Genomic DNA, 26,464 nt, shown 5'->3' on the forward strand with positions numbered 1-26,464 from the left:
TAAAATAAAGCTTCAAGGGATACTGTTTATGGAGCCCCGAAGTGTTCAAAATAAATGAATAAAAAAGACAAAGAAATACTTATCATGTGATCACAGATGAAATTTTTAACGCAATCAGGAAATTATGAAATAAATCCAATACATTTTTCATCCTGCATGCAGTTTTGTAATTGTAATTTAGGAAACTAGAGCAGAAATTCTAGTCGATTAATTGACTAGTTTTTTTTTTTTACCATCATTATAGACTGAATATCTTTAGGTTTTGGACAAAACTCTGGGAAATTGTGATGAATGTTTTATTTTTGTATATTTAATAGAACAAACTAATTGAATAGAACAAATAAAACAAATAATTAGTCAACAAAATACTCATCAGATTAACCAACTATGAGAATAATAATTAGTTGCTGCCCTAGATTAAATAACATTTCATTAGAATTGGCTGAGTTTAAAAAAAAATATTAAAATGATTTCACCATGTCATGGTTATATTAAATATGTTGTCTATATGCACTCATTTTATTGCTTATTTCACAATATATGATTTACTTATTTAATTTTGAACACAACCTATTGTTAAGACGTCAAAAAGTCTTCACAGACCTGAACACATATATACATGCGCTTTACTGATACAAAATTAATTGTACAAGCTTCAAACTAAGATAGCAGTATAAAACTCTACCTTTAAGCACACTTTAATGAGTAATTTAATATAGTTTAGGAGTACAACGAGGTCTAGCATCTACTCTGTATGGGAGGCGTGGCAAATCCTGATTGTTGTCATGTGACGTAGCATGTGACGTAGCCACGAGAGTAACGGGCGGATATTTTCAAAATGGAAGAAATGGCAAAGTTTTGGAGGGGAACACAAGAACAAGGTTTATTTGCCCTCTGAAGACTCATGTGCCGACTATCGATGCACTCAATCGATCAAGGAATATTATTACAAACTTGCATGCATCTGCAAGGCGATAACCAGGCACGATGAGTGTTTCGATCGGCGATAAAATTGAGGTGAGTTCTTTTGTTGGGCTAACGCCCACAAGCTAACAACTCCAAACTAACGTTAACTCTGTTTGATAACGTTAGCTAAATTGAAGTTTGGGTTAAGCTGTTAAATAGATGGTTTGCCGTGTGTAGACGTGTGTCACTAGCTACATAATAACGTCTAAGGTGTCAAGAAAGCGTTCAGTTTGATATGTTTAACTGGAATGTATCACTAACTTTTCGCTAACGTTAATATGGTGCTACGTTAGTTTTTTTGTTTTACTTTAACTTGCTATGATTATTGTTATTATTAATGTCAGTGTTGTCGGTGCTATCAGCGTTATGTTGCCGCTCGGTACCTGAGTGTGTAACCTTACCCTGTATCTCCCGGGGCAATCAGTGTTGTTTCTCCTCAGTGAGTGCATCCGTTTGGTAATTCAACATGCTGCTTGGAAACGGTCCCAGGTGGTCCTCATTAGCGGGAAGAGAGCCGGGATAATTAAAGGTTTTGGTTGGCCATATGACAGCGTCAGGTGTTGGCTTGTTTGACAGTTAACGTTTGTTGTGGGAGGATTTAGCTACGCTATGGGAAGTAGACGTGGGATTCTCTGTTTTGCTGTACATCCATCATGTCGCAGTCTAGAGGGACGATGTTTGATCAAGATATTTACTATTCCTGCCAAAACCTTTCTGCTGACACCCAAGCCAGCAGAGATGAGGAGAAATGTTTATCTTATGCTCAGGAGCATAGGATCGAGGTATCATGCTTTTTAAAGATCCTGTCTGTGACGTAATCAAAATGAAATTCATTTTAAATAATAGTTAGATTTATCTGCAAATACAATGTATTGTTTGTCAAACTTAATGTTTTTTTTCTTTTTGTCTTCTGGTGTAGGATTTTAAGGTCCTCACCCTCCTTGGCAAAGGCTCCTTTGCATGTGTTTATCGGGCAAAATCAGTAAAGACTGGTCTGGAGGTGGCTATCAAAACGGTAAGAATCCCACCATTTATCTTGTAGTCAGTGGTATTAAGTTATTATAGCATGCTTTACCAGTAATGTAGACTCTAAACCAACACCCAAGCTGTTTCCAGCGACTGACAGTTGAAGTGTAAACTGTTTGGATTGTTAGACCTTAGTTGTCTCCCAAGGGTTTCTTGTGGTCCCTCGACTCCCCACAAATGAAGTCTGAATAGATCACAGTCTTTGTGGGCGACAGATTGACTATTAGCCACCAGACCAAACCACCTGTAACACATGGCACGTTGATCCTATGAGTGGCAGATGTATAATTATCTCTGTTGTTCCCATCTGCAGATTGACAAAAAAGCAATGCACAAAGCTGGTATGGTCCAGCGTGTGACAAACGAGGTGGAGATTCATTGCCGATTAAAACATCCTGCTGTACTTGAGGTAACGTTGGCTGGACACAACTATTTTTATAATGTAATATGCCATAATATAATGTACTACTGTTGCTTATTATTAAACTACATAAAGTCTGCTGTAGCTCTCATTTTCGTTAAGTAACTTCACGATGTGCCAGGTTTATGGTTACAGACAAACGGCACTAATTGCAGGAACTCAATTGTTTTTTGGGACATGGGGGGAAAAAAACTACATTTACAGTTGCTCCCAAACATCTGTGTATGAGAGTATGTGTATATGAGCTCTGTGCTATCGTTGTCATGGTTACGTAATGTGGACAACCTTCTGTAATTACTTTGTTCAGTGTTATTGTCGCTCTTCAGTATATCTTTTAAGATTAACGAGGAGAGCAGGCTCTTTTGCTTTGTCTTAGATACTGGTGGGAATTTGATACATCATAACTTTTCTTGACCACAGCAATACAATAAGTTTCAGACAAGAATTAGTTAGTTTCACCCGTAAGATCAAATGTGTTCTAGATTTTGTTGCACTTTGTTGTTTTTTTTGTGTCTTCTCACTTTGACATGATAATAAATACTGTATTATATGTCATGTCTTTATTTAAGCTCTACAACTACTTTGAGGACAGCAACTATGTGTACTTGGTGTTGGAGATGTGCCACAATGGAGAGATGAGTCGGTACCTTAAAGAGAAGGAGATAGCTTTCTGTGAGGATGAAGGTCAGGAAGAACTATTTTACTTTGAAAATACAATTTTGAATTATGTTGCAGTTATAGGTTAACTGATGTTCAGTTTTGCAAGCTGCCTGCCCTTTAAAACAAATGTTGTTTTTGTTTCGCAGCAAGACATTTGATGCATCAAATAGTGAAAGGAATGCTGTATTTACATGCCCACGGCATCCTGCATCGGGATCTGACCTTGTCAAACCTTTTGCTGACTAGCAACATGAACATTAAGATAGCAGACTTTGGCCTGGCCACTCAGCTCAAACTCCCAAATGAAAAGCACTTCACCATGTGCGGGACACCCAACTACATCTCCCCGGAGGTGGCCACTCGCAGTGCTCATGGTCTTGAATCAGATGTCTGGTCCCTGGGGTGCATGTTCTACGCATTCCTGATGGGTCGCCCTCCGTTTGACACGGACACAGTCAAACACACTCTGTCTAAAGTGGTTCTTGGGGAGTATGAAATGCCTAGCCATGTTTCTCTAGAGGCCCAGGACCTGATCCATCAGCTGCTGCGGAGGGACCCCGCCCAGCGGCCCAGCCTCTCTGCAGTGCTAGACCACCCGTTTATGACCCAGAGCCTGCTGGCCAGGACCAAGGAGCTGGGGTTGGGGGATGAAGGATCCATGGACAGCGGCATTGCCACCATCTCCACAGCCTGCACCTCCTCTACCTCAGCCAGCAGCGGCAGCCGCCTCCAGAGGAGAACCAGGCACATGCTTGGCTCTGCCCTGCCGAACCGAATGGCGCCTATTCCAAGTCTTCCACGCCAACCCAGCAGCGCCTGTTTTGAGGACGGAGACCAGTGGCAACAGCAGCACCCGGTGGACAGATTTCCCAGAGAGGGCAGGAGCAGGGGGGTTCATGGTGGAGACAGTGGGCAGCCTCTTTCTCGCTTCCTGAGGAGGGCTCACTCTTCAGATCGCTCGGGCTCTTCTGCATCAGGCCAGGGGGCGAGTCACCCTGAGCTGGGGAGATGCCACTCAGAGGAGACTCTGACTGGTTTAGGAAGACCAGTCTTCCCCATGTCCTCCACTCAGCACCCATTTTCAGAGCACGGAAGGCTCCCCTCTCCCCCCGTCAAACAGTCACCACAGTAAGAAGTCTGTCTTATATGATCTTCTATTCTTATTTACAAATGTAATGAGACTAACAGATTGCACTTTCTGTTTCAGTTCTGGGTATTTGTTATCGACACAGACTGCACTTCCACCAAACTTGCAATTTCAAGACCTGGAGGGAGTTACTAATTGGCTCAATAATGAGGGTAAAATTGATGTGTGTGTTTTTGATTACCTGTGTGTATGAGACACCTTTCAGCATTGTTAATTTAGTTGGTTTTATCACTCAGTTAATGTTCTCATTCAGGGCAACTTTTAGGTAGTTCAGTCAGTGGCTTGGTTGGGGACACTCAACTGACAAATGCCTGTGAATAAAATGATCCATTGTTAGTAGCAGATTTACCCTTAGCTATAGAGGTGAGCATAGGCTCCAGCCACCCTTGTAAAAAGTGAATATGAATGATGGTGGTATAAAACTCTCTAAACACAATTAAAACCATCCTGTTTAACACGGTCTTTACAATTATATTCCATTTCTTTCTCAGCTTCTGGGCAGAGGCCCACAGACGGCAGCACTCACAGCAGCAGCGGCAGCTTCAATAGCAGCAGAGGACCTTTGGGGGTTCACAATTCCTGGACAGACAAGCCCATGGGCCGAGGTGTGAACCCTCAGCACCACAACCAGCACCACAACCTTCACTCCAACTCGAACTCGTACAGGGAAAATATACCTGGGGCAGAGTTCCAACCTCCTCACGGCAGAGAATTAAAGCTCCCTCCAGCCAAACCCAGTGTGGATAAAGAGAAGAAAACACTGAGAGACATAGTCCCGCCCCTGTGCGCGTCCAGACTGAAGCCCATCAGACAGAAGACCAAAAATGCTGTTGTAAGATATTGCATATGACTTATTTTTATTTTTTTTCATACTCTGTTAATGTTCACTGTGTGAGCAGTTGAGATAATTGTCTTATTTGTTTTTCGTGTATTTCCTACAGGTGAGCGTCCTGGACACAGGTGAAGTCTGTATGGAGTTGTTAAAATGCCAAAGTGGTCAAGAGAGGGTCAAAGAAGTCCTTCGGATTTCCTGTGACGGTTCGATGGTGAGCTCACTGAATTGCACTCCAAAGTATCTCTCTGAAATGTTCCATATGTGACTGGTAGGGGGTAGTATAACACCTCGATATAACACAAGGCTGGTGGCATAATAGAATATAAAACGTATTATTGTCATCTCCTATAGGTGACAATATACCAGCCTAATGGTGGAAAGGGTTTTCCTGTCCTGGACTGTCCTCCTGCTCCTCCAGAAGATATTCTGATTTGTAGCTACGATGACCTTCCAGGTATTTAAAGGGATGCATCACATCCAGTAACATCAGCTTGTAAAAGATTAGAAATTGTATGTTCATTGATTTATTTTTTTGACACAGAAAAATACTGGAAGAAGTACCAATACGCCTCCAAGTTTGTGCAGCTGGTGAAATCCAAGACTCCAAAAGTGACCCTTTACACCAAGTATGCAAAGGTCATGCTGATGGAGAACTCTCCCAATGCAGACCTGGAAGCTTGCTTTTACGACGGTGAGTCAAATATATTTATTGAAACATGTGATCCAGCCGAGGGAGAAGCTGCACTGACCTTTTTGTTTCTGAGTTAATATATGTAATATGCTTCATCAACACTTGTGTTGTGTAGGAGCAAAGACCCACAAGACGTCGGAGCTGGTGCGAGTGGTGGAGAAGAGCGGGAAGTCGTACACGGTGAAGGGCGAGGTGGGGCTGAGCGGCCTGAGCCCAGAGAGCAGGCTGTACGTGGAGCTGTCTGATGAGGGCCACAGCATGTGTTTGTCCCTGGAGGCCGCCATCACAGCAGAGGAGCAGCGCAGCACCAAGAAAGTCCCTTTCTTCCCCATAACTATTGGCAGGTAAGAGGACCGTGCTGTTATTTGTTTATTCTTGGTTTTGAATGTTGCCCCATGTGGCTAATGTTAGTCTTGTGTACGTCACCCCTCCTAGGAGACCTGCCAACCCAGACTCCCCATGCTCATCGTCCTTGCCCTCCCACCCGGTGCCTCCTGATGCAGCTTCACCACCTCAACCTCCGCAAATCACTCCTTCAGTGAGTGTCTCGCAGCCCTACACTTCAGGATATACCAACAGATGGTTAAGAGGCTTCAAGAGCTAGACTATAACAAGATTTGTCTCATTTTCAGATGATCTCCTACGATGGTTCTGATTTCACCACAGCCAGCCTGAGTAAGAAAAGCTCCCCGGTGCAAAACACAGGAAAAGTAGTTAAGTCGATATTTGTGCCCAATGTTGGATGGGCATCCCAGGTAATTAATTAATCAATTAAGCCAATATTCCATTGTCAGCAAAGAATTGTCTTTGTGATTGAATCTCTGATTTTGTATCTGCAGCTGACAAGTGGAGAGGTGTGGGTGCAGTTCAACGACGGGTCTCAGCTGGTGGTTCAGGCAGGAGTTTCCTGCATCACCTACACGTCTCCAGAGGGGAGGATCACAAGGTGCAAAACACGTCTGAAATGTGTTCTGTCACTTTATGGGCTTGTGTGTTTATCAGCTTTGTTGTTAAGACAGCGGCAGCTGGGGGACAGCTCACAACTCAACCTTTTCCCTTCTCCACAGGTATAAGGAGAACGAGAAGTTGCCAGAGCACGTCAAGGAGAAGCTGCACTGTCTCTCCACCATCCTGGGACTGCTGGCCAACCCCACAGCACATCACTTGAAACCTCATTAACACTCTGTGGTTTAAAAAAAAAAAACATCCCAGTAGCACAGAGGCCTGGCAGGGAACAGAAAGTAGCATTAGAAACCTTTTTATGTCTGGTGTTCTTGTAAATATATCTTTGTGTTTGTTTGTTCTTTACATGTACAGAAGACTAAGATTATGAAAAGATATATTTTTTATTTTAATAAGCAACCATTTTGTCCCAATCGGTCTTGTTGTAAAAAGTTTGTCATGAACTGTTTTTTTTTTTTTTTTTTTTAAACACTGTGTACTGGTTTACTCTATGAAATGTGTGATTCATAAATGCTGAGTCAATAAACATCTGGAGGCTGGGTGGAGAAATGCTGCACTGTGTTTTGCAGTCTTCTCTTTGTGCTCGATATATTAATGAAGGATTTTTATAGAAAGAAATTAAAGTATTTAATACTGACCTTAAAATAGAATAGAATATAAGGCAGGATATTAGCTCTCACTATACTGTTAACCTACAAAACACTGGACATGACAGCATTTACCCACAAATTCTCAGTTGGGAAAACACATCTGAATTAAATAGCCAGATAAGGTTTCACATGTTTATTTTGCCCTGTTGGTTTGGCCATTCAATTAAAAAAAGGTCACAAAATTGTAGATTCCTCTCAATTACAGAACTGATACAAAACATACTGTACAGATGTAAGCCTAAGCATATACACTTACTGTACAAGACACCCAAGTAGTAAACATTCAGGGGGAAACTGGGAGCATGATGACACCATCTGGGTTGCAGACATGACCAAGGGTAGGATTAACCATTTAGAAGCATGATAAGGAACACAACATAGGACACACAATATAGTTGTGTGTGATGTCAGCCTTTCGCCCCATTTTCTAGATAAGGAATTTGGGGGTGATGTGAATCGTTCCCCTGAACCTGCTGCAATACCTTTACATTCTGAATTTATTATTGCTTCATGACACTCAAATTGTGGGAGATTAGAACAGAATACTAACCGTTTTGTGGAAACTAGGATGTGTCTAGTGAAGACCAACTTTCAGAACATCATTGGCATTCTTTTGTTCCAGAGAGATGCTGGTGAGATGGCTGCGCTGACACTATTATATACGATAACAGGCCAAACAAGAGGACAGTTAGGTCCCCCGGATACTGATGGAGAACAATAAAACAGCTAGGAGGAGCTCTCTGGGACAAAAGATGAAGAAGCAGGCTCAGAGTAATGCAAAATTCTGCAGGTTGGCCCTCCTTCCCACTAGATGCTAGAGGGAGACAACAGCATCGACCACGAGCCCATCTCTTCCTTTGACACCACCTGTACAACCAGACCCAGCATTTTACTATACCTCTAGTAAATATCCACCGTTAGTTCAAAAACATCCCCGTGCTTTCATTTCATTTATATAAAACATTTTTTCCACATACAATCTCAATAAAATAAAGTTGCTCTTAGTAGATATCAGGACAAAGATAACAAATTTGGAGTAAAAAAAATCTCACAGTGAACACTGGGAACAAGAGCCAGACTGCCCCCCCCCCCACTTCCCCTCCAAATGATTTTGAACACGTGACAAAAATACAGCAGCAGGAACAGAAGAAGTCGGAGTAGTTCAGCTTGAAGCAAATGAACCGACTAGACTGAAGGTTTCTTTAACTACATTTTGTGAGAAAGTGGTGTTTGAGTGAAACTAAATCAAATGAGAGACGTATTAAAGCAGAAAAAAAAAATCCTCAATCATCTGGAATTGTGGTCATTTAATGGTATCAAAAGAATACCAATCAGCGGATATTTAAACACGTTTACCTTAACTTTATAGGAATAATTGATTTTCTGATAAACAATTCTCTGATTAACACAGCAGCCCCGAGTCTGTTGATAAGTCAAGTTGGCCTCAGGAGAGTAGTTTGCTCACATTACAGATACACGCATTAAAGACATGTGGAGAAGTCTGTTTAAGGAGATTACAAACCCATGAAGTGATGAGAGAAATCTCACAAGATCCCAGTGGAAGTCTGACGAATCATGGAATTCTCTGAAAACATCCACAAACACGAAAAGGAATGTGATTCTCATCTTCCTGCACCAGAACGACTCAAACTGGGACTTCAACAAGGTCGCAGTTTGTTTGTTGAACACCTACCATCCGGCATCTGACATACAGTAAAACACTCAAAGACCTAGAAACACTGAACAGTCATTAAAACAAATGTGATTGTGATGGTCATGGAGATTTACTTTCTTCTTTTGAACCTTTGAAGATTTTTTTTCTGCAGGCACCCTTCCTACCCTCAAAGTAAATTTGATGGCACCCGGAAAAGTAAACGGCTTATCTGTTTGTTCAAACTAACAAAACCCAAAACTATCTTATTCATGTTCAGACTCATTATGTCCTCTGCCATCAGTTGGCCACAGTCACATAGCAGCCCAGTATCTGTGGAGTAGTGTTCAAATGCCGAGCCACCTTTTCTCCCCCTCATTTTGTACAGAGGAGTCAGTGGTATTGACCAGAAAAAAGACACACATCACTGGCACGGTCCGTCGCAATGTAGACGTACCTGTGTGTGTGTGTGTTTATGTTTGTGAGAGATACAAGAGATCATACATTGCACATCTAGTGGTACATTTTTCTCCAGTCCTGATTCTGCCATTCCCATTAGCTACCTCATCTGGACCCTTTAATTGCAGAGAACTCACAAAAGAGAGAAAAATAAAATCAGCTATTAGGCAAAAGTTCCCAAAAGTTCACATTACAGTACTTTTAAGTCTCATTAGACAAAACGAAAAATACAAAATGGCAGAGAGAAAAAAAGCTTACACTCAATCACCATCATTTTCAATAACTATAGTGAATTTTTTTTTTGATTAGATATATTATCATCATTAACATCATAATTATTATTCATTATTATTGTCACCATTGTCATCCGTTTTTTTTTTTTTTGCACAGGGATCAAACTGAGTGGGGGCAGGGGATCAGTCACTGGGAGGAAGCCTTGGTAGCTATCGTGGAGACACAGTGCTGCTGGAAGTTTGGGGACATGGCCGAGTTGCAGCCCAGTCTCTGACGGGGGCCCTTCAGCCCTCCGTCGCCCTCTACGATCCAGGGGCTGCCGCCGGCCTCTTTTCCAAGCATGCTGCAGCAGCTGGGGGGCGCCGGGGCGGCGTTAGGTACCGTGGTGCTAACTGGCAGGCCTTTGGGCTGCTCGCTGGCAGGGGCGAAGTCTGCGTTGTGACTCTGAAGCACACTGGTTATGTGGTTCAGGAGGTCATTGAAAAACTCTGGGACGCCCTCATAACCTGGCAACACAGGGGGACATCAGTCAGTTCAGCTAATTCAGCCTTTGAACCAGATTCCAAATGTTTACAAGGTTTATTTTCCTGTTGACATGCTATGTAGCTGTTTTTTGTACATGTTTATATTATAGTTTAGTATAATCAGACTGAACTGCCATTTAATTTTTTTTTAAGCCAAAGTGTACAACAGTTCGTTTGTGCAAATGACTAGTGACTCCTCGAATGGTTTCAGTTAAGAGCAGTAATCGGTCCGCTTCTGCGACGCTTTCCCCCCCCTTTCTAGTTTTTATTTATTTATTTAATTGGACTCTGAAATCTAGAAACTATAAAGATAAGTGATAAATCCAATGCACACTGTAAACATGACTGTAACAGAGTATTCATTATTTCTCCCCAGAAAAATATAAGGTCAAAAACCACTGAAGTGTCCTCTCCCTGTTGTTTCATGAATGTACACTATAGCCTAAACTATATAGTTAATGGTCCAGTGAACTAAGTTTAACTAACTAAAATTAGGGAGGATTGTACAATTTGGATAGGTTTTTATAATTGTACAATCCTCTCAAATTATAGTCCCAGTTTACTGGACAGAACACAAATTGTGTGCCAAGAATGCCAAATACAATGCACATGGTAGAGTAATATACATGATCCTTTATGGTTAAAGAATACAAAAAGAAATAAATCAACTAAAATAATTAAAGGTGTATTGGTCTCTGACCAGTCTGCCATTGTTAGAACCACTATAGAAACACACACATCCATATAGGACTTTATATATTATCCTTCATCACTGACTTCATTTAAAAACACATTTGCAACTGTATTAGCCTTTTCTAATTATCTCAACAACTGCTTCTAACTTCTAACAACAATATGAACAGCAATTTTCATACAGCACAGATTAGACAAGGTCAAGCCTCGCTTTATCGGTTATCCTGGATTTATAAATTCTACTTTTGTGCAAAACCCCCAGGTCACTATAGATAAACAAAATACAAATAAAACAAACAAGACAACCTGCCCCTATGGACGGGAGGCTGCACCTACCAGGGAATGCATTGATGTCAATGACGGCATGTTGGCCTGTTTGGTTGTTGATGATGACGTCGATGCCAAACAGGGACACGCCCAGCGCCTGCCGCAATGACCTGGACAATTCTCTGATGACATCGTCGCTGGGTGGCTGAGACTCTACGTTCTCTCTCTGAGATAAACATAAATATTAAAGATTATTAGCAACAAAACTCATAAAGAGCTGGTGGTAGATTACCGCAGGAATAGGAGGCCCCTGTCCCTGTTACCATCCAGGGGGAGGACGTGGAGAGGGTGGACTCTTACAAGTACCTTAGGGTTCAAATCAATAAAAAACTGGACTGGTCCCACAACACCGACGCCCTCTTCAGGAAAGGACAGAGCAGACTGTTCTTCCTGAGGAGACTCAGATCCTTCAGTGTGTGCAACAGGTTCCTGGAGATATTTTAGCAGTCTGTAGTAGCCAGCGCACTGTTCTTTGCTGTGGTGTGCTGGGGCGGTGGCATCAAGGCTGGTGAGACCAGCAGACTCACCAAGCTGGTGAGGAAGGCCAGCTCTGTGGTCGGGCTGAAACTGGACAGTCTGGAGTCAGTGGCGGATGATGGGCAAAAATAAAGCCATCCTAGACAACCCCTCTCATCCCTTTCATGACGAGATGTGGCAAATGGGCAGCTCATTCAGCTACAGGATCATCCCCACCCAAGTTCAAAACTGAGCGCTTCAGGCGCTCCTTTGTGCCTGCTGCTATCAGACTGTACAACTGCAGTGTGAACCACCGACTAGAACACACACAGAGCCATTTCTCCACAATGTCTGGGCCACTCGAAAAACACTCACCTCTTCCTCTCCACTGTCTCTCTGCTGGACTGTTTATATACCACACTATTCCATATGATACCATACTATATTATATACAGTCATGTGAAAAACACCCATGCTAAAGTTGACTAAAAAGAGGAATAAAAAAAATCATCTTTTGCAAATTGATCTTAATGCCTTAATTAAAAAAATGAGGAAAAATCCAATCCGATGATTTTATTCTGTTATACTGCAGTATTATACAACCTATTACATTATATCACACACTAGGTTATACTATATACTGTTATATTGTTGTACTATACTATATATTAAATGATTCTATACTATATTATTACACTACTGCAACTTATGTCTCATTTCCCTCACTATTTCATATATACTATGTTAATGTTTAATTGATCCATGTAATGTATTCTATATTAAGACACTGCTTCTACTATTATTACTAATATTACTAATAATAGTAATACTAATATTTAATAATAAGCTATTCAGTCCCTGCACTGTTCTTTTGCACTACCACCATTGCACACAGTCTACCATAGCACCTTTAACTCTTTAAATTTCTGTGAGTGATTTTTATGTATGTGAGATATAAGTAAGTAAGTAAGTAAGTATCTATCTGTCACTCTATCATGTCATTTGTCTCCAAATGCTATAGTTTACAGTTTCTATTATGTACCTCTTATTATTTATTTACTTTGTATACTATTATCTGTATTTATCTATGTTGTTTCTATTGTACTGCTGCTGAATACCCCCACTGGGGAACAATAAAGATGTATTGTATTTATTTATTTATTTTTTTTTAAATCACATGGCATAGTAGTCAGTGACATTGTGGACGTACCGTGGTCAAGTCTGAGGAGGACTCTGGTTTGGAAACATTGTGGCTGTTGAAGAAAATTGCTTCCCTGTCTGAAAAAGAGACAAGAGGAAAAGGTGAGGTTGAATTTTAAAGAGCTTTGACTTCACTTTGACATGCTTTGCCAGTGCAGTCATCTATATACATTTCTCTTCTCTGACACTAGGTGGCAGCAGAACTTAACTGGTTACACAGAGCAATGGCAGGCAACCAGAGCTTTACTGAACGATTGTCTTCAATTACTGATTTCAACACCTGGTATAAAGAAACGGAAACCTAAAAACAACCGCCCCTGGCGTCTTTTAATCTTTAACCCACTCAGTCATAATGACATCATGTTGAGTGTTCACTTATAAGCAATACAACATGTAAGTTGTTTGGCTCAGGCCACAGATTTTCTTTGAAGCAGTGATAAATGCGACAGGATGAACTTCAGAATGTATTGCACCTTTTCTTTGTTATCATTGTAATGATTAACATTAGAGTGTTGGTTGGAAGGAAGAGGAGTGGGGAGTGGAGGGGAACAAGTAAATTCCATCACTGTCCAAATAAATATGCCCCTCGGCTTGTAGAGGGTTGTGATAATGAAGTGTTAGCCAGATGGGCTCGTTCATTCCCACACTGAATGAACAAACCACAGTTTAACTCGACAGAAGCATGGGGAGGAAGGCTAGATGAGACAGAACATCTCTCAGTTATTTTTAAGTTCTTTCCAAACACTAACCCCTACCTCTCTTTATCTTCATACCTCTCTTTCATCCGGACTTCCAAAACACGACGTGTAGCTCCATGCACAGTAATCTAAACGCTGTGCAGATGTAACACTGTGGTATGCTGCGTTATGTGTTTGACAACGGCTGTGCTTTTCTGCTGCACCGCTCAGCATTCCAGGCTGAAAGCAACTGTTCTCTCTGCACTATTAACACAAAGCAGACTACTACACTGATGGTGAAACTGCTTTGCATTAGGGCCTTTACTGTATTACATGCAAATACTGGAGACATTTGTGCCAGGGGACAACCTTGTATTCAAAGTTGCATCATGGGTAAAGCTTCTGACATGTTTATGGAGAAAAACACAACTCCTCTTGTTTATTTTCAAACAGCATGTACCAACAGGGCAAAACTCAATTTCACTCTGCTGCATCCTCTAAAAGGGTGAATAGGTCCAATCACAGGGACTATAAAGCCATTTTGTGAGGTCTTTTATTGGGTTATTTGGAAAAGCCGTGCAACTAGTACAGTCGGGCGAGTGTGGCTGTTTGCAGCCCTTGGACTTCCCCGCCTGTCTCTCTCTCCGCCTGTCTCTCTCTCTGCCTGTCTGTCTCCTTACCTGCTGGTCCAGCAGGGAAGTTCTTCAGTGAAGGCCTCTCTACCACGGTGTAGGAGTCTCCCACCACAAACACCTTGTAGAGCACAGCGTTGTGGTTGATGAAGCTCTGTATCACACAAGGAGGCTTCACGTCCTTCAGGTCTTCTTCACTGAAGATAATGGCCATCTGTGGATAGCAGGACCCAGTAAATGACACGCCTAAACTTAAAAAGGAAAATATTTATCAACCAAAATAGTTGTTCAACAAGTCTAGTTAAATCCTAACTTAATTCAATGCAGTGAGTGTGAAGGAATGAAGACTATTTGGCCAGCCTGACAGGGGTATTGATTTCAGCTGATTCACAAAGATACATGAGGCACAGCACTTTATCTGATTTTATTGTCTGGACTTGTTTTACTGCTCACACAAAGCAAACTGTGGAGGGTGTGAGTGACCTCTGAGCCCTGTGGCCTCTTACCTCGTGGGAGTTGGTTCCATGAGCCACCCGTGTTTTGCAAACTGAGGAAGAAAGAAAGGCGAGGAAAAGCGGAGAATTTAGCACTGTAACCTTACTTAGTGCAAAACTGTAGCGCAGTCATGTAATTTCAGCAGGGGAACAAAACCTCTCACACGCAGGCTTTTTCTTACAATTTGACAGTGAACACAGAAATGTGAGACAGCTACAGTACAATTAGTGGTCAACATTACATTATTAGATCTAAATTATGTATATGGAGTATAGAGTTAAGTCATCAATATCTAGAGGATGACCGAGATAAAAAGAAAACACTTACTGAAGGGGAATGTGAGTCCTTGCCTCTTGATCTGCTCCAGAACATCTGAGCTGCACTCCGTGTTCAGGACCATGAATGGAGGAGAACAAATCCTTTCATCTAATAAAAAGAGAAGTAAAAGAAGGTGGAGGGAATTAGAAGAGTTAGAGACTCCAAAGGTCTTGGAAAATTTCAGTTTAACAGAAATAATGATGACAAATGATTGTCAGATATTTTCCACTAGGGGTGCAACTAATGATTATTTTCTTTATCAACTAATCAGTTGATTTTTTTTTTTTTTTTTTATTAATTGATTGCCTGGTATATAAAATTTAAAAAATCGCTAGGTCTTTCAATCAAAACAATTGATGGTAAACACAGACTTTTGATGACATTGTAAAGTTGTGTGGAATTATGGGAGTTTGAGTTTTCATTGTTAAACACCATCGCCGCGAAAAAAAAAAAAAAAAAAAAGCAGTATTACGGTTACTGAGTATAACTCTTTCTGTGACATTGTATGATTTACAATTACTCTCTAACGTATCATCTGGGTGCTCGTGTTTTGACAGAAGCTACAAGTAACTAGAGGGGTCAAAGGTTATATGACGCCACTGGCAGGGGAGTAAATGAAACGTGTCAGAAATAAAATCACAGATTTCTCTGGGCTTGAAGTACAAGTACACAACTCTACAACAAATGTCTAAAAACGACTATACCTACGTTATAATATATAACGTAGGTATAGTCGTTTTTAGACATTTTAATGCAGAAACGCTACATATTGTACCTTAAAGGTGACATCTTCACGTTGCTTGTTTTGTTCGACCTTCAGTCTATAACCCCTAAATATTAAATTTCCAAAGATATAAAATAGAGAAAAGCATTGTGTTTGATTATTTTTCTGTCAAACTAATCGTCCAGGTTCAATTTATACCCTTGAAATGCATTTTTATCAATTCACATGATACACTAGTAATTCAATTTACATTGGCAAAGTAATGTTTAAGTAAAGTCTTTTTCCTGAATTAGAACATTGGCACTATTTGTTCTGGTATCATGCATAGCCTACTTACAGTAGAAAAAGATTACGGTCAGCACATGCTCAAGACCTTTTTTCGACATGGGGAGCAGATTAGTCTTTCACACATGCAGACACACCTTATTTAATTTGGCCAAATAATTATATTTATATTTCATCCTTGTGACAGGTTTAGACAACAAACACAGCAGAGGACATCTGATGCCCAAGGGGACAAATGACTCCTGTCATAAATAAAGCAGAAAGTTGCCAGGCCCTTCTGCGCCTCCAGACCACAGCACACATACACACAGGAACATGCTGAAATACAGGAAGACCCGCAATCTCATGAGGAACAACACACAGGTCAAACCAGCTGAGGACATTACAGACTCAACAGATACATCACCTGACTGACAGGCGTGATTGATAGCTCACTGGATGCCCAAACAGCAAACAAAGCAGGTGCAGTTAGGCAAAATAAACTTAGCCATACCTTAATTAAACATAATGGAGGTCAAGACAAACACTCACCCATGTCCACCATGTTTCTACATCACATCGTGTTTGTTTACATCATATTTTTACATCACGCCCTGCAGCGGCAGGTCGGGCAGTTCCGATAACAATGAAAATAACAAACATCCTGCAGCGCCGTCATACTTCACCATATCAGGGCTCAGGATGCATCTATATTAATGTTCTGCCTTCTGTAATTTCCCCTCTACAGTAGGTACATGGGGATGATAAGGCAGCTGGTTGGAAATATCACCACAGGAAATCAGCAAAGGGGCCAAACCAGGAGCTTGCAAATTGCTGATGACAAAAACAATAGAAACACACTGATTTTGTGTGCTGTGGGCCTCAGCAGTGGCAGGGCTCTCTGCTCCCGCTAGTGCTGAGGTCAGGAGAATCTCATTTGCATTAACTCCAGTGCTGAGTGTTGAACTCTGGGTGTGCACTGGATCCTACAGATATCTACCCCTCCCACAGAAGCCAGATAGTGCCGACACACACGCACGAACGCACAACCAGTCACTTTTGGGAGCAGGAAGCCTGGATGGTTACCCATCAGTCATCTGTTTACTGGCTACAGCCATGCTCATAATACTGCTGTTATTTTAGCAAGCCAGGAATAACAGCATAATGTATTTCAGAAAACAGTCTGGTAGGGAAAATAGCCCCATTACATCACTGATTTCACAAAGACTGATAGCGCTAAATTTTGTCAAACAAAAAAACATCAAAAGAACCTTAACCTTGTCAAATGGAAAACATTTCAGGCTCCAAGTTAAGGATTTATAATAAAGAGATCAGGGAATGGAGAGTGTGGCCAAGTTTGTAATAGCGTGCATGCTTGGCTTTGGTTGACGCTTTAGGGATGAGGGGGTGAAGAGGATGGTGGGGAGGATCAATCTCTGGCTCTGTCTAAACACTGCATGCTCATAGCAGACCCAGTGGAGCCGAGGACGACGTTTACGGGACTCCTCGATGAGATGCTTTTCAAATGTCATTATCCAGTTACACTGCTTTTTTGGTTTTCCATCTTCTTTTATCTCTTTTCGGGACATCCGCTGCTCCCCCCCTCCCCCAACCTGTCCTCTCTGTTACATCATATTCAAGCGTGCAAATAAATAAACTCCAAACTTCTAGGCAACGACTGGTGTGCATGAGAATGAACATAGAAATAATTTTCTTAACAGGCCTATTATAAACACCAAGAGTTAGATCATATCTTCCTTCTGGTTTCATGCATTAGGTGCTGAGAACAGCAGATAGAAAAGATACATTAAGCTACATAAAGTGTGGTGCTGTTTGGGTAGAAGGCTGAACTCTGCTGTTGCTATTTAGAGCTTGTTTCTTAGAAACCCCAGCATCCTCTCTCGCTGCTCTCTCTGCGTCACAATATTTTAAATTGAACTCCAAACATGGCTATGCTCGGAGAGAAATGCAATTCTCAATGGCGCGCTCTAAGAGGCTTACGCTCCAATTACAATTATGTGTTGTATATTTTCAAAAGAAAAATGGTATTGTTTTTTCCCAAAAATTTAAATCCTACTTTGATGAGATATCTATAATTTATTGGCTATGACAAAGCCTTGTCATATACCTGACAGGCTGGAAATATTTTACTGTAGTTAGGCAATCCTGTGTGCCCACTTGGCTCATTGGACTTAGATGACAGTTTGGGTCTTAAAGTGTCTCAGTATTTGTCTGTCTCTCATGCTGCAACTATGATTAAATATTGATCACTTGCATAAACGGGAGACTTGTTCCGTTGGTCCTTGCACAGGCGTTGATTAATGCTAGCACAGGGACCTCGGATTAAGGTTTCAGTTTGTTTCAGAGGAAATTTTGCCTGTATTCAGGATAATTAGTTCATCCTGAGTGAGAGAGGAATAAGCCTAAAACATTGAAAGAGGATTTGTTTTATAGAAGAGTTGACTTGACGACCGTTTCTGTCTATAAAAACAGTCCAAGATATCGAAACTCAAATATACACAGGAACCAGTCGATTCCAGTCAAGTAACATAAACAGTTACCTTGCTCTGGCTCACATAGGAAACACAAAAGCAAGTCAGACAACAGAACAGTGCCAAAGTTTCAATAAGCACAACTATGAATCAGTGACACTATCCATTAGAGCTTGTGTAGACCTTGTCTGGCTATTTTCTATTAAACATATCATTAAGTTTGTATTAATTTAAAAAAACTGGGTCTACTTAACATTAAGGAGCCACTTAAATGCTAAAATAAGGTTTCCAGAGAAAGCACAAGAGTATCTCAAGTGCTTCCTACTATTGAGTACTATTCTGAGTAATGCAAACTGTGAAGGATGGCAGGCTCTCTCTATGGCCTTTTAGTACTGGGTTGCCTTGGCAGCTGCTCCAGGTCTCTATGGCCTCTGCTGATAAGGAGGAGGAAGTGGCTGTTTCTAAGAAAGCAAGGTAGACGTTCCACACTCTCCCGTATTTTACTCTGACCTTAACCCTGTTCTCTCAGTCCCTCTTTTAGTTTTCTCACGACGAAATTCTATTTATCCTTGGCCGCATGCTACAATCACATCGGTGTGGTGTAGGATTATAAAGCTTACACTCCATTCTTGTGTCTAAACCAACAGCAATTGTCAGGGAGGTTTGGTATGCAGGCCTAAGTGTGAGCAGGGAGCACCACTTGCATTAATGGAGGCAGAGTGGTGAAAAAAAAGAAGCTTTCTATAAATGCAGCCAGTGAGCCATCTTACTCTTGAAACCTAATACACACAATAAGGCAAGGTGAGGCAATTTATTTATATAGCAGAGTAAGACACAGATGCATCTCATACTTTGTTATGCAACAGTCATCATGTCTGTTCAGATTAAAAGATGTCTTCTTGCAGTTCTAATCTATTTTAAGAAACTAATGACACTGCCGACATGCTGAAACGCCTCTGATTCAATGTTCTGACACCAAACTGCGGTCCCTCAGAGTCATGGATGATAAAGTGAAGTAATACTTAAAAGGTTTACGTTCACTGCCATGTACGGGGTTAAAGGAAATGTGGATGAGTCACAGGTGTGTTTACAGTGAGTGTGGGTATGCAATGTGCTCCTGTCGTCATTGCATTTCTCTACCTCCAGCCAAATTCATCTCCTGCTGATTAGTTTATGGTCTCAGTGACAGAGGAAGGTTTTGGACTGACTCTGAGGCAAGTTCTGATCTTTCAGTGAGAAACCTACACAGAGCCAGGTTTATGCTGGGTTCAGGCAGAGGGAAATGGAGAGGTGTATGGAAGTATATCTGTTTCATCGGATTTTTAAATTAAAAAGAATTTAGAGCACTGAATATTTATGCATTGAAATTATGTATCTGAAATTTTTTGCCTCTGAATTTTACTCAACTTTTTTTAACAACTAATTTTCACCTTTATTTTTCTAAGTTCACAAATTCCGAATTTAAAATTCAACGTTAAAAAATTCAATATACCAAATTCCGATGCAAAATACAATGTATAAAATTCAACTAATATATTTTAAATTGCTCGAATTCAATAGGCCAAATTCAGCTGCAAAATGTAATGTATAAAATTCAGTGTTAACATCCGGGAACCCAAGGAAAAGCAATCGATTCTAGATTCAGAGCAGCAGTCAGAGGAGTAGGAGAGCACCGTCAGAGAGATAGGTCTCTCTTTAACATACTTGTAAATAATAAACAATGGCATATGTTATTTAGCCTTAAGGGGAAACAACACATCTTATAATTTTCATTCATTTATTGGCTTATTTAAAACGGGGACAATGTACAATACAATTCCATAGACGTGCATTTGTTGCGTAAAAAGGGGAGGAGAGGAATTATGATAGCATAGCACCCTGCCGGCAAAAATTAAACATCTGCTCTGAAGCATCATGTAAAATAATTCAAGAGAGGTGATAGCGCCGTCATACGTTATCCATGTTTCCTCTCTGGAAGTGAAGAGGAAAGACAGAGAATCTGCAGATACCACAACTCTATCCTTTTAATAACATTAGACATGTTGCGTGAGGAAGAAGGCCGTGTCCATGGAATCAACAGTTCCTTTATTATTTTTGACATCTTCTGTGTTTATATAATATTGAGGACTGGAAGAGGAACAGAGACAGTAATGGGGTTTTCCTAATTTAAACCCATGACATGCTGGGTATTGACTCTACGCGGCAAAGTGACACAGCAAAAAAACCACTTAGTTGCCAGCTTATTAGTTACACCTAGCTAAAACAAATGTAGTCTAATACAACAGTCCAGCAGTATATTTACCTTCAGGATTTTTTTTACATTCAGTTTTTGTTGAAATTGTTGTTGTTTGGGATTGATTGACCATTATGGTGGCTGCAGTTTGCAGTGCTGTTAAATTGTACTGCATTATACGGAGTGGTGTGTCTAATATTTAGTCTACCCACACTTCCGAGTAGTATGCGGAATTCAGCAAGACTAGAACTGTGGCGGCCAAAATGACAATAAAATTGAATCAACACCTCTCAAAAGAACATCATAAACTTCATGAAGGTAAAATTCATTACAGGGCTTTTGTATTAGGGCGTTTTCACACCTATAGTTTGTTTGCTCTGGTCCGAATCAGTTGATGAGTTTCTAAACTTGGACCGATTTCCCCTTGGTTCGGTTTCATTTCACACCTGAAAAAATCCAAGCGTACCAAAATGCGTCATCACAAATCAATCATGTTCACTCCTTATTGGTCGGATGTGTCTGGCGCAGGAGCAAGAAAGTAAATACAGAAAGAAGGTCCTGTGTGGACTAGTGCATATTAATAAACAACGTTACTACATACGCTCTGTTCACCGAGACTTTGCTCTGCTCTGCCGGTGTCTGACTCCAACTTTAGCGACGGCTGACTTGACAACGGGGATGCGAGTGGCGGACGGTGAACTTGACTGCTGTCTATTTCTGTGAGAGAAACACTGCAAGCTGCTACAGTTTGCATGCTCTGCCACATTGCAGACCGCTAAGCACACCTGACTACAGGAGCATTTAGCTCAGACTTGCAGAGTATATTGAGTTGGTGCGGTTTGAGGTCGGATCACGTTCTCACCACAAACAAACCGCTCCAGAGTTCAAATGAAAGCGTACCAAGGGCACCTCATCAAACAGGTCTTGGTACGCTTGTTTGGTCTACTTTTGGTGCGCACCCGAGTGCATTGGCCGTGTTCTCACCTGCCCAAACGAACCGCACCAGCGGTGCAAACAAACTCTAGTGCGATTTAACCAAAGTAAACAAGGCAGGTGTGAAAGAACCCGTAGACTGCGTTAGTCTAAGACACGCGTACCCAATAAACTGTGTGTAAATTTGCACATCTCACAAAATAAGTGTTGCTGAAAGCTTGGTGACAGTGACTACTTGTACTGTCTGTCGCTAACCGGACAATACGTTAAGACGGTTATTGTGAGCAAGTTTGTGGGAGCCTGATATACACAAGTGTCACCAAGTTACATGGAACATCTCACCTTGCATACAGCTCTCTATCCTGTTGATGAGCTGGTAGGACTTGCAGCGGTCCAGCAAGGTTCGGATGGCTGGAAGGGGGTCCAGGACGATGGTCTCGGGGTGGGCATCAATGTAGTCCTGAAACACATTAACACTTTTTATTTACTTATGTTATGACATCATTAATGTCCATAATGTACGTATTTAAAACAATTGTTTACATCTCTTACTGCAACACTAAAAGCAACAACCAGTGTGACTGAATGAATCATTCATCTATCAACACAAAATAAACACACACACTTAAACAAACATATTGAAATAGGCAAATTATAAATACAAACACTGAGGGGTCAACATTCCTCACTCTGTATATGTGTGTGTGCTAGAGAGCGTGAGATGTATGCCAGCGGGCCTGTGAAGGTTACATCACTACATCTCTGCATGGCCGGCTGTTAGGTCAGCGTGAGGTTTGCCATTTTACATAACTGCACTCCCCTTCTCTTGTCGGCTCTCCTCTGGCTCTGTCCCCACACCACCTCCTCTCCACTTTGCAGCTCTCCATGCTTTCCACATTTCCATCTCTGCTTTGTGGATTTCTCTGCCAACCATCCCTTCCAAGCAATTTTCACTGACTCATAAACGCTTTCAGGTGGAGCTGGCTGTCTGCACATTACACAACCAGCCTGCCCGCTCACATCACAGCCCTTTAAAAACACCACAGCTTCACTGTCACACACGTTTCTTTGAAAGTAAACACACGCGACAAGGTCTGACATCAAACACACATGTACAGCTTGGGGGAAAGAAATCCCATTTGTGAACTGACTCTTATACATACAAACACTGACGCATGCAGCATGTAAACAAATGCCTTTGCCTTGACATGAAGGACCCATCTGTAGGATTTGCCGGGATCTAACAGGCAATGCTGATCAAATCCAGTTGAGCGGTTATGTAAGGCAAAAAATAAATCCAAACTAATCTTTCAGGAGTTTAGAGGAATACTCTGCTGGTAAGGACTGTCACTTGCCGATTTCTGCAGAGGAAGAAACATTTAAACACAGACAAGAGGGGGAGGTGAGATGAAAATGAGCACTGGCTAGCAGGTGTTAGAGAGGAAAAGAGCCAGACGCATGTCAGTGTGGGTGTAACAGAGTGGATATTAAGGCTGCACATTTTCTGTTCGTTTTTCCGGGCAGATCTGTTTCCATAGGGAAAACAACTGTTCCAAATCTCAGAGAATATGGTCAGTAGAGGATGTAATCTGTACTACTGGTTATAAACCATGTCTGTGATGCCACAGGCATCAAACCTAAAGTGGTAAATAATGTTTAGCACGTATATGAACCCCAACCACATGGATGGGATTTACCACATCAGCTCGAGTGACATAAGCTGTCGATCACAGAGAAGCACACTAGACTAGAAACTTAATTATGTTTGTAGCACCTATATGGCAGCAAGATAAACTGACTGAATGCCAATACAAGATACAAAGGTCAACAAACTAATAGGTCATTCCTTAAACCAAAGCCTCCTACACAGACTACTACAATGATCAATGTCCTCATCATTACATGCAGCTCTAAAATCATGCTAATAATATTTGTCCTTGGTCCGCTGTGCACACGGCTCACACCTCAGGCCACTGAATCACCAGAGCGCATCCCAGCCTGACATTGTTTAAAATAAAGACATTTTTAGAGAGGAAGGCTTATTCCCTCCACCACACAAACGGTTATTTATGATCACAGCTGTGTCACATTAGAAATGCGCCAACACTTATATCTCAATGAAATGTAATCAGAGAGGACAGCTGTGTTCAGGTAAATAGCCAGAACTAAACAGTTACAGACAGGAATGAGCCACGAACCCGAGCTGTTGATTTACCAACTAATACTTGATCCAATCTTTTTATCTACAGTCACAAGCTTTAGTTGGTGAGTGGAAGAATGACAATGAGAGAAGCCTGCCCAAGTGGTTTGGGTAGTTAATGGGGTGGTTCAGAATTTTGGACATAGGACCTCATTTCCAAGTTAGCCAGTGTGTTATTTATCAGTGGAGATAGTTTTCAACACCTTTCATCCAGTCCTTCCAGTTGCAGAGTTTGCTGGTGCTAGGCTAGCGCAAGTCAACAGTATCTGCTTGCCTGCCATTAAAAGCAATCTTACACACTCCACCCGAGGCAAATAAATTATAACTCCATACTATCGATGTAAATGTCTGTTGATAAAATAATGTTAGAAATAAAACTACCCTTGCATCTCAATGATCGCATTACATTTTGAGGGACTAGTTTCTGCTGGCTTGGACATCAAGATACCGGAGGAGACCCTACTCAAGTGGCAAATGTGTAGTGATCATTTTAGACCAGACGACTTTGAAAAACCCCGCAATCTAAAGGACCACAAGTCACTGACAATGAATGCGGTTCCATCTGTCTTTCCAGATGCACCAACAGCTACTGATGAACAGGTAATAACTTTCTGTGGGCTACTCTAGCTAATAAAGCTAGCCACTTTCATAACGTTAGCCTAGCTGCTACTGATAGAGTAAGACTGACAACGTTAGTGGAACGTTACTGTTCAATGCATTGTGGAGAGTGACAACGTTGGCTAACAGTATAGCTACACTCTTGGTAGATACCTGGCTGGGCTAACCGCTAACTTTAGGTAATTGCTGACAGAAACGTCATGTAAGCTCGGACAGTTTACATGCAATTGCTAGCCCGTGTGCTTTCATGTACCGGTAACGTTATGCGAGTTATAGCCTGGCAGAGTGGAATTAGTTGGAGCTCACAGCGGCAGGTAAAAAAACTTGTGTGATTGTCACGTAAACCGGCTTTCTCGGTAGCCTAGGTAATATCACTCCGCCGCTGCTGTAGCATGTGCTACCAACTACAGGGAACAAAATATAAATATTGCAATGCGATGTTTTAATTCTAACATTATTCTATCAACAGACATTTACATCGATAGTCTGGCGTTATAATTTATTTGCCTCGGGTATACTGTGGAGTGTGTAAGACTGCTTTTAATGGCAGGCTAGCAGATACTGTTGACTTGCGCTAGCCTAGCACCAGCAAACTCTGCAACTGGAAGGACTGGATGAAAGGTGTTGAAAACTATCTCCACTGATAAATAACACACTGGCTAACTTGGAAATGAGGTCCTATGTCCAAAATTCTGAACCACCACTTTAATGCTTACAGGGTGGCATCTTTAAGAGATGTAATGCTAACAGCAGACTGGGAGACCTTTGATAAGGATTGGGACACACTGGGTGCTCCAGGATCCCCTAAAATGAGCTGAAGGATGTAGCTGGGAAAGAGGAGGTTGATGCTACCCTGTAATCACATAGCTGGTTGGAATAACAGAGATTAAGAGATCAACAAAGTGAACTCCATTAATGGCCATGAACTTCTACAATTAGGTAAAGTGTCTTGCAACAAAGTTACCACTGTCTAGATACAAAAAACAAGGTGTGTGCATTCACTTCAAAACGGCCTAAGGTACCATAAAAGCGTGCAAATGCAGCCATGTGTTAATTTATTGACCAGGTTCTGCTGTGTACGTGATTGCTCCACACTGACTTCCTGTTTGTCTTTCCTAATTGAGCGGTCAGGAACACGTTGACAGAATTGCGTGATGTTGATCACGATTACAGCTTCTCTGAGTCATTGTGAGAGAGAGAGAGAGAGAGAGAGAGAGAGAGAGAGAGAGAGAGAGAGAGAGAGAGAGAGAGAGAGAGAGAGAGAGAGAGAGAGAGACACTGCTAAATTAATGAATACACACAAACAGGTTTTTTGAAGTGTGTTCACAGTGCCACATTTGGAGCTGTGACCTGCTGCCCAAAAACTCTTAGAACTTTCAATTACAGCACTTGCGTTTCATGAGTTACTATATCCTCAAATATAGCTGCTAATATCCTTTATGTTTCTGGAGCCAATTTAAGGCTCTTTAGTCTGTCTATCAGATTCCTTGAAGTGGAATATACGGTGCTGCTGTGCTACAGACAACACTATCAAGAATTTCTACACTTTTTCAACTATATTATCTCAAGAGTGTAGCTAATGTTCCATATCATGTGTGCTGACAGCGGCTGGGCCATATAATCACTGGATCATGAAAATGTTGTGTGTGATATTAGAGCTCATTTAAAATTCTTTGTTACAATACTTAAAAAATATAAACATGTTTAGCTACAAAGCCTGCTTTTTCATGTAACAAAGAAGTAAAAGAGAGATATATATATATATATATATATATATATAAAAAAATGTTATTTAAATCAGGTACTACCTGGGGCCTGTTTCACAAAACCAAGATAAGGGTTTAAGCCGGGATTTATCAGTTATCCTGGATGATTTGCCTTGACTCGGTTTCACGAAAGTGGAGGCACATAAATCACCATGGAGATTTATTCTGTGCAGCTAGCCTGCTCCCGACCAGGCTAACAGCCAGGATTT

The 26,464-nt window shown here is 41.3% G+C and overlaps 2 protein-coding genes across 5 annotated transcripts in view; one reads left to right on the forward strand and one right to left on the reverse strand.

Annotated features, from left to right (window-relative positions):
• The first annotated feature begins 779 nt into the window (after positions 1-779).
• On the forward strand, positions 780-7,263 carry plk4 (polo-like kinase 4 (Drosophila)). Of its 2 annotated transcripts, none has more exons than XM_031278571.2 (15): positions 780-1,017; positions 1,886-1,981; positions 2,306-2,401; positions 2,983-3,097; positions 3,220-4,201; positions 4,281-4,372; positions 4,712-5,052; positions 5,162-5,266; positions 5,407-5,509; positions 5,597-5,746; positions 5,862-6,090; positions 6,182-6,284; positions 6,379-6,501; positions 6,586-6,692; positions 6,814-7,263. In XM_031278571.2, exons 1-15 carry the CDS (start codon positions 988-990, stop codon positions 6,923-6,925), a joined length of 2,784 nt encoding a protein of 927 aa, XP_031134431.1. In that variant the 5' UTR covers positions 780-987; the 3' UTR covers positions 6,926-7,263. The 2 variants fall into 2 exon arrangements, with proteins under 2 accessions (XP_031134431.1, XP_031134430.1); XM_031278570.2 differs by lacking the exon at positions 780-1,017 and adding an exon at positions 1,438-1,748.
• Positions 7,264-7,477: 214 nt separating this feature from the next.
• The window catches only part of itpk1b (inositol-tetrakisphosphate 1-kinase b), a 33,991-nt gene continuing 15,004 nt past the window's right edge, over positions 7,478-26,464 (reverse strand). For 2 of the 3 annotated variants that reach the window (XM_035994857.1, XM_031278569.2), the window contains exons 5-12: positions 22,014-22,131; positions 15,035-15,133; positions 14,719-14,759; positions 14,261-14,426; positions 12,914-12,981; positions 11,554-11,814; positions 11,257-11,413; positions 7,478-10,209 (exon numbers count right to left, since the gene is read on the reverse strand). In XM_035994857.1, coding sequence (XP_035850750.1) covers positions 9,890-10,209; positions 11,257-11,413; positions 11,554-11,814; positions 12,914-12,981; positions 14,261-14,426; positions 14,719-14,759; positions 15,035-15,133; positions 22,014-22,131 — 1,230 coding nt within the window. In that variant the 3' untranslated portion in view covers positions 7,478-9,889. The remainder of the gene's footprint in view (positions 10,210-11,256; positions 11,414-11,553; positions 11,815-12,913; positions 12,982-14,260; positions 14,427-14,718; positions 14,760-15,034; positions 15,134-22,013; positions 22,132-26,464) is intronic. The other variant, XM_031278567.2, reaches the window with a different exon arrangement.

The sequence above is a fragment of the Sander lucioperca genome, chromosome 18, assembly GCF_008315115.2.
Source record: "Sander lucioperca isolate FBNREF2018 chromosome 18, SLUC_FBN_1.2, whole genome shotgun sequence".
NCBI lineage: Eukaryota > Metazoa > Chordata > Actinopteri > Perciformes > Percidae > Sander > Sander lucioperca.

What these genes read in the sequence shown, in the direction of transcription:
- plk4 (XM_031278570.2), top strand. Translation starts at nt 1,620, where the DNA reads ATGTCGCAGTCTAGAGGGACGATGTTTGATCAAGATATTTACTATTCC. An exon ending in TTCCCCATAACTATTGGCAG is followed by an intron (nt 6,091 to 6,181) that starts GTAAGAGGACCG and finishes CACCCCTCCTAG; the next exon opens with GAGACCTGCCAACCCAGACT. An exon ending in CCAGAGGGGAGGATCACAAG is followed by an intron (nt 6,693 to 6,813) that starts GTGCAAAACACG and finishes CCTTCTCCACAG; the next exon opens with GTATAAGGAGAACGAGAAGT.